General features: G+C 32.8%; 1 protein-coding gene across 5 annotated transcripts in view; it reads left to right on the forward strand.

Moving 5' to 3' along the window:
• LOC134545905 (putative sodium-coupled neutral amino acid transporter 10) overlaps positions 1–13,415 on the forward strand; it is a 93,160-nt gene that overhangs the window by 24,725 nt on the left and 55,020 nt on the right. For all 5 annotated transcript variants that reach the window (XM_063388647.1, XM_063388643.1, XM_063388646.1 and 2 more), the window contains exons 3-4: positions 319–492; positions 1,441–1,547. In XM_063388647.1, coding sequence (XP_063244717.1) covers positions 319–492; positions 1,441–1,547 — 281 coding nt within the window. The remainder of the gene's footprint in view (positions 1–318; positions 493–1,440; positions 1,548–13,415) is intronic.

Below are 13,415 nucleotides of genomic sequence, written 5' to 3' on the forward strand. Positions count from 1 at the left end.
TGAAATTATGTAGAAACCAAAATACCTACACCTTAATATTTCTAATTTTTTTGAATAAATGACAGATTTTATTAGAGAAATAAAATTTACAATTTATTGGTTATACTTTATAGAAATTAAAAACAGTGCAGAATGTTCCAAAACAACTGTCATTTGAGTACTGTAATTGCTGACAATAACTGATGATTCATCAGTGACCTTATTGCTTGTTAGCAATAATGGTCACGTATTCAAAAACTGTTAATACTATTCTGTATAATTTTGACATTGTATAGTTTATATGAATGTTGTAAAACTAGTAATCGTGTGGGATTGTAGCATTTCAGACGTTTGGACCAATGGGGAAATTTTTGGTGGAGCTGTGCATTATTGGCTTCTTAATGGGAACTTGCATTGCGTTTTTCGTGGTTATGGGTGACCTGGGACCTGTCATCGTAGCCAAGACGCTGAACATTGGTGATTCAGCTGCTTTGCGGCCCAGCGTCCTCATTGGTACGTGGTGTCATCTTTGTCAGCTATGTGATTAAGTTAATTGTTTTATTTATTCTTTGTAACTTTTTAAGTATCTATAGCTTGTTTAAGTTCTACACTATTAAATTGGTTACTTTGTCAGATTTCAGTTAGGTGCCTGGATCCAAAAATTTCGGGACACACTGATCTAAATGTAATACTTGGGTCACCCTGTCCAAAAAGATTACATGAAAAGCTTTAGAAAGTGATAACTTAGTAACTGTGAGCTATGTTTTACGAATCGAAAATCTATAGCTCTTGATAAAAAAATCTTTTTAAATGTAAGTTACTAAATATTTATTCATTTTGAGTCTAATACAGTATTTTTTATGTGAAATATTTTCTTTTCATACAGTCATTGTTCCTTTTTTTGTACGATATACAAATAAAAAAATTAAATAATCCACAGAACTGATAGATTTGTAGGTTAAAAAAGTGTGTTTATTTACTTGGGAATATTAAATAGGTTATTAAAATAATGTTGCCAGTGGCGTAGTCAGGATTTGTGTATGGGGGGGGGGGGTTAAGAAGCATGGCCCCCCTGTATTAAAGCGGGGGGTCTGGGGGTCCTCCCCCGGGAAAATTTGGATTTTAAGGTGTAAAATACTTAGTGCTATTTTAGCAGTTTTCAGTTCTTAAATTTAAATATTGTTATGGTAAAAATTTTATTAATTTTGATATGAAATTTGTTTGAGTGATGAATAAGAAATTAATTAAAGATTTAGTGCTAAGGGGGGGGGGGGGGGGGGTTGAACCCCTAAAAACCCCCTGGCTACGCCCCTGAATGTTGCTACAGTACTGTGTATGCCTGCCCTATAGTACAGTTTCCACACATGTTCTTACATTGGAACGGAAAGATAGTGTCGGGTTGACTCTGGCTCTGCGGCGTACTCTCCGGTGTGTTCACGGACAACACTGTGGTTTGCGCAGGTGTTGGTTTGTTTGTCGTGATCCCCCTCGGCTTGCTGCGCAACGTGGACAGTTTGAGTAGCGTCTGCACGGCCTCTGTTGTCTTCTACATCTGCTTCGTGTTGAAAGTGAGCTCACGCATCAACCTTTTTGTTCTTTCAGCGACATATAATACTTTAAAGAAGCATTTGCACATTTGCAGACTACAGTAGAAATGTTTATGTAGAAAAAATAGAAATATATATAATTGGGAAAATATAAACACAGTAAATAACATCAAAACAAAAATTAAAAATGACTGAATAAATGAAAAGCACACAAAACTTTTAAGTACCTACATGAACAAAAGCCATTTTGAGTGAGGCTATTTTGATCTGCACTAACTGTATGTTAAGGCTGTTAGGCCCAAATTTATTTATAGCATATTATTTTGTTTTTATGTTGGCCTTATACATAGAAGATTCTGTGCAAAACCGATTTGCGCTATAACTTATAGTTTTCTCATAACTGGCACTCAAAGTTAAAAAATATGACATTTCTTGTAGAGATTATTTCAGTAGCCGTTCAATGTAATTTATGAAATTTTGGTAATTTGCGAGTTCATTATGCATACTATTGAGTGATGTATTTTAAATTTTTTTTAAAAAATAATTTATTCGTGTACTTGAGCCAGAAAATGAGAAAATTTAAGTTGTTTCTAGATCCAAAAATATTTGTTTAAAATATATAAAAATACCATTACGAAATACTAATCTCAATATATTTTCAACTAAAATAACAAAAATGTGACTTTCACTATATGAAAGCTGTGAGCCTCTACGAAAGAAATGTAACCCCTGGAATTCCAAAATATATTGAATGCAACCCGCAACACTAGTGGTGCCGCGTTGTCTCGCTCGTCTTTTTCCTCTTCTCGGAAAGAGCACGCAGACTTGGCCCGGTGTTGCCAGGTACCTGTCCCGTCTCTGAGTATCCTCTCTACCTGCCGCTAGACCGGCTGGCTTTCTTCCTTCCCCATGGCAGTGTTAAACGAGTTTACAGGTGTAGTGGTCAGTGGTTTATAGCTTGCGGTTTAATATGTCAAATGTATTAGTGCAGTTAAAATAATTGAACTGCTATGACCAACGAATACGCCTGGTACTATACAAATGTTTTTAGATGATATTTCTAAATTTGTATACAACTTGATTTTTTATTCGTTGCCTAATAATAGCTATTTTTTTCCTCCTTAACCCCCGTTTTTGTTTGAAATTTTGGGGGATAATTGATTTCATAAATAATTATTTCAGACGAAAGTTATAAATAGTAATTAAAAGTTAAACAATAAAAAAAGTTATTTAATAGTGTACATAGTACAGATTTTTTAAAAAATTATACCCCTGTTTTTGCTACAACCCCTTTTAGCAATATTTTATTTTATCAAAAAATGTTTCAGCCAAATTTTTGGATAATAATTATAATTTTTGCAAACAATTTTATTGGTTTTCATAGCGTATCTACTAATGAAGTTATGAATATTTTTTCCTATAACCCTAATTCTTTTTCACGCCTTGCAGTTATGGTTGTATTAGAAATGTATATAGTAAAAAAAAATATTTTTGGTATTACTGCTACGTGTTATCATATGTTAAAACAGATGCGTTATTTATTATATTATGGGAGTAACTGAGATTTTTTTTTCAAAAAATATTCCCCATTTCTAACCAGTTAGTCAAATTTTGCCCGTAACTAACTCGACCGAGATTTTCCATTACTATATTTTATATATGTTAGGAAGTAATTTGTGCAAATATACGGTAGTTATCGTTTGTGTATGTGTATATATATGTGTATATATACATGTATACACATTTTTACTTGATGATGGTTATGTTATTTTTGGGATCATAAAACGATTAAAAAAATTTCCGAAAGCCGCTCTAGGGGAACGGCTGCAATAAGTAGGTAGCTTTTTTTTAAATGTAGGCTCTACACAAAACTGGCAATTATTACAAATGTGTAGGTGTGATAATGTAAAATGTTACAAATAACGATATGGGTTCTTAAAATGATTCTTGTTTAATCAGAATTCCAATGAAAAATAATATCTCCTGAAATTCGTAATGTGTTGAGAGATTTGGCAACAGCCCGCTCCATGTAAGTCGTGTACTGCAATCTAAGGGCGGGATTCATAGTCGAAGGCTTGTTTGGCGAATAAGTAATACTTTATAAAGTAGTGCTTATTCTTCAAGTAGTACTTATTCCAGCAATGAATTCATAAACCTATACTTGACGAAGTAATACTTGAACAAGCGCTACTTATATTGGCCATGCTGTACTTGATGAAGTATCTCAAAAAGTAAAGGAAGAATTTTGTGCCAACGTAACGCAAGCAAATATACTGATGTAAATACATAGTTTACCTGTTTGAAAATAAAAATGCCCACGTTTCAAACCATATATGCGATTAAAATAATGAAATTAATACGTAAGATGATATTTATACTTTATTTGATAGTGAACTTGAATAACATAAATATGAACATGTATTAAAAACGAATTTACAACTACATAAATATGTTTTTAATGTTTGTGTTGTTAAATTATGTTGGCCATCTTGTGTCTGTGATCTATATAGAGGTGTAAAAGTAACGAAAAAAAGTGTACCCGTATGTATTCGTTACTATAACAATTTATACTCGTTATTATCATATCGTTATGTTACTCGTTACTTCTGATACCGCATATGCTATGTTATGTTGCAGCAACGAATCGAGTCGTATTGCGTACGCGTACTGTACGCCGCGTACAGTATGACGTCGCGTAAATAATAATAAATAGAATATAAACAATTAACAATATTTGATAATTAACTGTATTTGTTAACCAAGAAAAAATAAAATCTCATTAGAGCGGCTTTTTTATATTATCTCTTTTACGATAAGAACAAAAAACGTGAAAATACGCGACAATAAAAAACAAAAACATACATATTTCTAATTTGTAAAAAATACTTTCTTCCGTTGTTTCTGTTCCAATCTCAAACTTTGTCTACACACACAATACCTTTAATAAACAGTAAAAAACTTGGACGACGAATTTCCAAATTATAGTTTACCATACTTAATAAACAAACATCGTTCTTTGTAACGTAAATTCATCGAATATGCGCGCGCTTGCGTAAAACATACGAAAAATGCGAGTAACGAGATGCAGCCGTGTGTAACGTTTCGTTACTCGTTACTAGATGGCGCACCCGTTACTCAGTACCGAATACATACGGTTTGCTACAACTCTAGATCTATAAGCGGGTGAAGTTAACCACGTGGTAGCGAAACAACACACTAGCTGCAGAAGAGGTTATGTACGTAGCCTGCATTGTTTACAAAACTAAGCGGCAACTATTTGTTTCGTTTCTTTTCCCCAAATTGAATTTGTTTACTCTCTCAATTTTAATTTAATATATGGAAAAATTAACGGGAATTAATACCTTACATAACCTATTCCTTACAACAAACAAATCCGTACCAGTACTTGAGTCACCTAGATAGCCGACTTCGTGAAGTATTACTTTTATCAATGAATAAGCATGGCTTATTTGATTATGAATACTTGCGAAACAAGGCAAACTTATTTCATGACTGTGAATTCGTATTGAGCAGTACTTATTTGACGCAGTACTTCGTGGAGTATTACTTGAAGTAGTCCTAATAAGCAGTGCTCTTTTTGTTCGCTATGAATTTAATGCCATACTTAAGCATGCATATAAACAGTACTTTTTTCAAGTATTGCTTATATCACCACTATGAATTCCGCCCTAAGAGTGGGACGGAATTAAATATGTGAGTATACTGAAGCCTTTGCCAGTTTTTCATTTACTGCATCAGCGTTTTCCATTTTCACACAATAATGTAGTTTTCTAGGTTATTGAGTGAAAAATGTGTTATTAGCTTATAGGTGTTCGGGGTGTGTCCAGATTACTGCGAAACAATAACATATGTAACTTAAATGTAGGCGTGTTTAAGGTGTAACGACCTAAAATAAATTCGCAACATTTTTTTGTCTCCCAATTCATTACAGACGTAGCCTATGCTTTCCATAGGAGTCACACACAATGTTGGTTATTTGTAAATGTTGTGAATCAGTTGCATACGTGTCGGGCATTAACAATTTCCAACCGAAATAACTTAGTATAATTTTAATTTAATTAATGAATTTCTACACAGCATGCCAAATTCATAAAAATCCTTAATTTTATATTCATGTTTGCTCAATTTACAGCAGCTAAATTTAGAAATATTTTATCGTAGGACTTACTATTATATAAAAAATTACAGTTAGTGTGTCTTTTTGATTATTCAATCGAATAATAGGCTATTGTGTGAATTGTTCCTGTGTTTATGAAATTGTATCTAAAAGGATGAATGTACATAAATATGTGTACATGTGTATACATGTTAAGGCGCACTTAATTACATTTGCCAATTTAGCATTATCAACAATTCTATGATAATAATGTGTTTTAATAATTAGATACATTATATTAAAAAAGGTGTTTTTAATATTACATAAAAAGGTATTTTTGCCTCAGCATATTTATGTCATTTGTTTGTTTCCATGAGTTTTTTCATTGTAACCATGATTTTTTTTAATTCAACTGGAAAATAGGCAAAAACCTCGATGGGATATGCCTCTAAGACACTGCATTGTCTATTAATTCACTTTTTTATTACTTTTAGCATGCCATATGAATTCAGAAGCGAAAGATAACCTGTGCTAAATTTTAATACAATGAAATAATGCAATAAAACTATTTTTATTTGATATATTTTATTACTAGTTATGGATTGCAGAGAATAATTAAATCAATTTTGAAGATGTATAATTATTTAATTTAGGTACCAATCGTTTCTCAAGGTGCTAATGCATTTTTGCCATATATATTTATAATCTAAACGCTTCATACAATTTGAAAGTATTCATATAATTTCAGATGAACATTACATTCTGCATTGTTGAAGCGTCAAACAACTACAGCTTGATATTGATTGTTAATGCATGGTAACCTCTTTTATAAAAATCGTTGTACATGGTCGTCAGACTGCTAAATAATTTGCAAAACTTATTTATGATAGTATTGTATTAAAAAACTATTTAACTTTATCTGCTTCCTAATGTATAAAAGATATATTCGTGAAGATCTAAACTTGTATTCTCAATGCTGCAGACATACTGAATAAATCAATTTTATGTGTACAATGCTTAGTATGATTTTTTTTAGATACAATGATACGGGAAAATTGCTAAAGGTTAATGTTAATACAAAACTTATTTCACGAAGCGATTAAAAGACTTGTTTAAAAACACATTTAAAACTATATATATATTTCCGTGCCATGTTTTACCCTAGAGTCAGTTACGAATACCTGGCGTTTTTAATTTCTGACTTCGTTTATTCATAAAGAAAATGGCAGTTAATTACGTAACCATTAAATAACCATACATATGTAGTAGTAAACATTATCTGGGGGATACATTTACATTACATTTTTAGACAATAACCGTAGCTTAGGCTGGTATTTATAGTCGTCCCTTGAGCAATGTCTTGAGACCATCTTGGCAAAGACAGTCTTGTTTCTCAAGATGGTGATTTCCACCTCCGTGTTTCATAGTCCCTGAATAAGATGAGCTTCATGAAGACTGCATGCTCAAGCAAACGCTTGTTTCACATACTTCCTGCTTGATGAAGAAATATCTTAAGACAGCCGAAAACACACGAGCATACACGAATCTTGCCAACTGGACTCGTTTGTCAAAAATTCTGCTACTTATCTCACAGAGAACTGAAATCTTAGAATCCGATGTTTTGAGATAAGATACCACATATATTAGATTGATAAAATATCAGATTTAAATACACAGTAAAATGAAATATTAAAATTAAGGTAGAAAAATTTTATGCTTAGAAAGTTAACATTAAGTTTGAACGAATCTGATATTGTAAGCTACGTGTACATAGTAAGAAATCTAGAATCTTTTAAAACCCTTTTTATTATTTGAATCTTTAGCAGTAATTGTCCTTAACATTAAAATTGCTTTCAAACAAATATTTAGCAATAAAATGTAATGTATTTGACTATAATGAGTTAATTTTGTGTTTTTAACACTTATTTCCACCTCTTGCAGTGAAGACTGGACGTATAAAATAAATTATTTTCAACAAAAGTTTAATTTATTAAACTCTTATTTCCACCTCTTGCAGTGAAGATTGGGCATATATTTTCTGTTCCAGCCCCACTTGGTTATTCTTGCAGTAATGTTTCGTCTTAACAGAAATTATTTCAGAAGAACTTTTTATATATTGTTTGAAGATTTACAATAACTTGACAGAAATTTAATAGTAAATACGTTATGAATTATTTTGTCTTTTAATAGCTGTTTTCCACCTCTTGCAGTTAATATTAGAAATATAGATTATGAAAAATTATTTGGTATTACTCTTACGAAATCTAACATCACACAGATGCAATACTGGTTTTATTAAGGGAGTTATAGAAAAATCTGAATTTTCAAAAACCTTTCCTCCGATGTATCACCTCTGTAACAGCTAAAATAGACAGTTTTTCCCCCTTATTTAAAATAGGTAATTTATTATCTCCCACTCACCCTCGACAATTGTTTTCATGCAAATGCACATGCCATTATAAACTTAAATCTAAAGTGGAAGAAAACCATCTCATTTTTTTATTTAGGCAAACAGGCATGTAGTTAGTCCGTATGGAGTGTTCGTTTATTTATCAGTAATATATAACATTCATTTCCTTATATATTATAATTAATTTTTCTAGTTCAAGTTACTTGGCATAGTATAATTTATTCTTGTTATAAGTACAACATTTGTCACAAAGCTAAACAGACCATTTTACTGAGCTATTATTTAAATATATTATAATAATTGGATACAAAAAAGAATTTTTTTATCTGTTTCTTAAAACTGTGTATTATTCACTAATATTTATTTTAATTTTTTTTGATAGTGTCGAGATTTGAACCATCTCAACCAGCTCAGCAATTTTTTTTCACAATTCATAAGTCTCTTTATTTGCAAATTCACATACATTGATAATACATCAAGAGTGGCGCTCCAGCACAAATTTGCGCACTTTTGCCAATGGATTATGTAATACAAACATGCGTATAGGACATAACATACAGAAAAATCACACACAATGGAATATTTACATATACAGCTGTAAACATCGAGGAAAAAATTAAAAAAACCTCTAGGAAACCAGCTCAGCAAATAACTGCTCTATCAATCGAGCTACCGATGCTGTCATAAATTTTTGATAGAGATAATGATAATATCAGTATGTGCCATTATATTTTCTTATTGTTTTTAATTGATTTTAGTCGTCATGAATATAGATTACATATTTCTGACAGTGATTTATACATCAACATCATTAAATGCATCGTCTTCCACATTCATAGTAGGTACTCGTTCTGCTATCAGTATGTAAATAAACAGGTCTGTTTAGAACTAGAATATGTAATCAACATTCACAAACAAACCCTAGAATTATTTAAAACACATATCAAATTAATACGGCACTTCATACAGTATTTATATAAGTTTAAAAATACGAGGTTTACAAGAAGCAGCCATTTTCTTCACTGCACTCTGAACAAGCAATTGCTTGAGATATGTCTGCAGTGGTCTTGGCCAAGACGGTCTTATTTGTGTTCATAAGCAATGTCTCAGTGACTATGAAACAAGCTCCTGCGATGGTGTTCTCAAGCAACAACTATGAGACAGGAAAATGCTCTCTCAGAAACAAGAAATATGGGACAACCATAAGATCGTCTTCATCAAGACTGTCTTTTTTTGATCACTTGAGACAATCTCAAGAAACATCTATAGCTAGGGACAGGAACTTTTCGGTGAGTAAAATTAGTGAAAAGCGGTGAGCAAAAATGCCAAAAGCGGTGAGAAAAAAAGCCAAAAGCGGTGAGGAAAAAAAAGTGGCGAAATGTATCTACGCGTAACTTTTTTAAGAAAAAGTTAAATGAACTCAGTAATGAATAGTCAAAATGTTTAGAACTAATATTTAGAAGTGAAAAACCCTTCAAACTTAAAAGTAGCTACTCTTCCAGAATGTCAAAACTTTTGAGTTTAGAGGGAAGGTTTGTCAATAAAATATATTCCTAACTCAGGTGGTATGCTAGGCCAAAAAGTTAGGTTTCTTTAGTTTTAGGTTTGGTATGTTTTGGTGAGTCTTATTTTATATTTGGTAAGTTTAGCTTAGGTTAGTTTTAAAATGCCCATTTCCAACTAGCTTAAATTGGGTTTGGTTTTGAGAGCTTCTAAATTTAAGCCACTCCATGATTACAGATATTGATGTAGGCATAAATACAAAACTTCAACATATTTCTTCATCCAGCTTAAAATACTGGGGTCCTGAAGTTTATGAAGTGGGATGTTCGCGTTGAGGAACACCTTAGTGGTCTCCATAGCAAAACGATGCGCTTCAGTTTTCCTTTTTTTTTTTTGCTTGCTGCGCACAAACACCATTAGTATGCTGCAGTGCTGCAATAGCGGGGGAAGAAATGTGTGACTTTTTGTGCTTTTCACTGCTTATGTGCTTAACAATTGAGGGGTTGTTACCACAATGCCGAAATACCACAACGCCAAACGTACAATAACTCTGAATGTCAAAATTGACCACAACGCTGACAGCTAGAAAACTGCTGTGTACCATAACGCTGAAATAACAACTGAATGAATTTGTGTGTGTTTCTTAAATGTACCTTAACGCCGAAATACCACAATCAAACCTAACCTTACCTAACCTAGCGTAATATAACCTAACCATACTGAACCTAGCCTATCCTAACATAACCTAGTCTAACCTAACCTAGTCAAACCTAACCTAATCTAACCTTTGTGGAAGTCCTGGAATGACATTGTTCGGCTTTTATGTATTTCGGCGTTGTGGTACACAGCAGTTTTCTAGCGTGCCGGCGTTGTGGTCAATTTGGCATTCGGCATTATTGTACGTTTGGCGTTGTGGTGCGTCCCCCAATTGAGTCTGCAATTACAGTATTTACAAAATAAAACTGCCTTATCTGTCGAATAGAGACCATCAGAAGAAAATTCTTAAGCCCTTTCTAGTGTGTTTATGTCATACTTCGTTCAGTTACCGCAACGAATAGCCACCGAACAATAATAAATGCACGCATGTGCAGTAACCTAACAACCGAAGAAAAAAAATCACATACATCCATCAATTTGTTTGTTGCAGTTTAAAATTGCCTAAAGTATTTTATGGTTAAGTAAATTATGAAGAAAAAACACTTGTAATTTTCGTTGATATCAAAATTTACGCGTTCTGAACGCGGTATCGTTTTTATCTACCGAACACGCTTGATTGTATGAACAACAATCGATTGTTCGTAAACGTTCATTTCTTTCACGCATTCTCGTACTGCTACGTTGGTAACACGTTTATTGAGAAACGCGTTTTGTTTTGATAACTTCATGGCACGAGAAGCAAGTGTTGAAGCTTGTAATGTTAAAATGCAAAATATAAAAGGTCCTGGATTACCGTCATCTGTGGTCGTTAACCTCGCCGTGATTTATTGCCACAGAATATGGTTTTTGTGGTTATGGTTGGAGAAAATAAATTGTTTACCTAGTTTTGCCTAGTAATGTTGCCGGCACGGTGAAATGTATTTTTATGTAGTGTTTTATTGTTTTATTTTTTATTGGTGCGCCGGTGTTACGAACGGAAGATGATTTATATCTAAATTATATGTGTTTGTGGCAATTTAAGCTTCAAATAACAAAATTTTGACCAAATTCGCGACAAAACAGTGGAAAATCGCAAAATTCACATTTTCGTAATAAAAAAAAAGGGTCAAATTCGCGAAATAACGACGGTGATTCGCGATCGCGAAAAGTACCTGTCCCTATCTATAGCACACAAACATTTAAAAACGAATGCATATAAGAATTTCTTGACGAAGGAATTGCTCAAGACATAAATATGAATACCACCCTTAGACACTCAGTACGTAAGTGGTGGTGAACCACATTAAAAAATTAATAAAAGGATTGGATATCACACATAAAGATCAAGTCATTATAGATTATTTATGGCGTATGTGAAAGCACACTATAACCTCTAGGGCTTTTGATAAAATTACAGCGTATTTTAATAAGCCTCTGAGGCTACCTTGTTTAAGAAATTTATTTTTTTAAAATTCAAACGACAGTTTCTAAACAAATGGAAGATGTCTTTTTCAGGATATTATTTTACCCTCTTTGCGCTCTAAATAACCTATCAGCTATTAAACCTACCTTTTACCCTAAAATTATATTATTCAGTATTCAGATATTTCTAGTAGTCAAATATAAGAACAAACATTCCTCTTTCGAGGCACCTCAAAGAATAAGCATGACTTGTTCTTACAAAAACTACTCATTACAAACTGCAAATGTAGTGAGACGTCATAAGTTTTGGTTTTGCTATTTTTCTTGGTTGTTTTAACAATGGATTTGGCCCCCAGCATTAGTAACATAAATGTGTAGATTGGACAAAACTTTAACTGTCAAAATATTTGAAAATAGTTTCTTTACTAAAAAGTAGGAAAATAGTAGTAGGCCTACACATGTAGAATATCCATAAGTTAGTTTGGGTTCAATAATGCAATGTAGCCTAACAGGAGTAATTTTGTGACCTCAAAATATTTGTGCAGTTTCTCATTCTGTGTATTTTGAGGTGCTTACTTATAAATAAATTTTAAAATTGTGTGTTAAGGCTTAGCTGAACATATTTGAAATCCCTGCTTACTATCTGATCTTGTTTTAAATCATTCTGCTCAACGGCGAAACTTACGTACTGAGACATGTCCATACACTATTGCGGAGAAATGTTAAAATATTGCAAACTTTAAAATGTTTCTTACATATTAATTATTATTACTCTTGTTCACTTAGAGCAAATATACCGATTACAGGAGCAAGCAATTTAAATATTATACTTTATATAAGACGATATGACGTTATTGCACTAAACTATACTACTCCGCTCTCATTGCCAACTTGACCGGATGTTTACTAAATAAGTTTACGTTATATGCATTTATGGGCAGGAGTTATTTAAAGGGTGAATTTCAAAAATGTTAATTAATGGTCTGCCATCACAAAAACATTACTTGCCTATAACTGTGTAGCTTAAAATTTATTTTAAACCAATATTTTTAGCATGTGCATATGATTTATCGGTAGGCCTGTAAGTATATTAATCAAATTATATAACCACTTTCTGCTGTATAATTATTTACAGAAACCTCTAAAATATATTTTATTTAAAAAATACTGCTGTGTGTCTTGATTGTAACTCAAACCACTTTCAAGAGCCATGTCACCAAAAATAAATTAAAAACTGATTTGATTGAAATACTAACTAAATGCGTGGCTAAATTATTTTGTTAGATAACATTCATTCATTATCTTTAAAAATGAGATTTGAATCGTTGGCCAATAAAATATCTTACCGAAGGCCATTTATTAAATTAACGAATCTTGACGATTTGCTCCTAATTTGCGTTCTTTAATTATTCACTTTAGCAAATTATTGCGTTTAGTTATACTAAAGAGTAAAACCATTTTCTTATTGCTTAGGTACATGTTTATCACTCTTCCACAAGCTGTTACGCTTCACACTGAAAGCCACTGTCTGGCTTGTCTAGCAGCAAAAGGAAACGCAGGTAGCTGAAGTCTTCGAACAGAACGCAGGGATGATTGACCGCACTTCCAAGAATGCCCCTCCTGCTAGGTTTACGTTTGGCAACATGGCATCCCGCCCCTTTCATGCTACGGGACTCCGGAGATTATCTTCCGCGGGAATGCCCGAGCCTAATAGAAAGAGAGGTCCCATGCAGGACAGAGACGGAGATAAGACCGACCTTTTCTACCTGAACAATACCACTAGCGCAGACACTCGGAATTC

This window comes from Bacillus rossius, chromosome 1 (genome assembly GCF_032445375.1).
Source record: "Bacillus rossius redtenbacheri isolate Brsri chromosome 1, Brsri_v3, whole genome shotgun sequence".
In the NCBI taxonomy this organism is placed as follows: Eukaryota; Metazoa; Arthropoda; class Insecta; order Phasmatodea; family Bacillidae; genus Bacillus; species Bacillus rossius.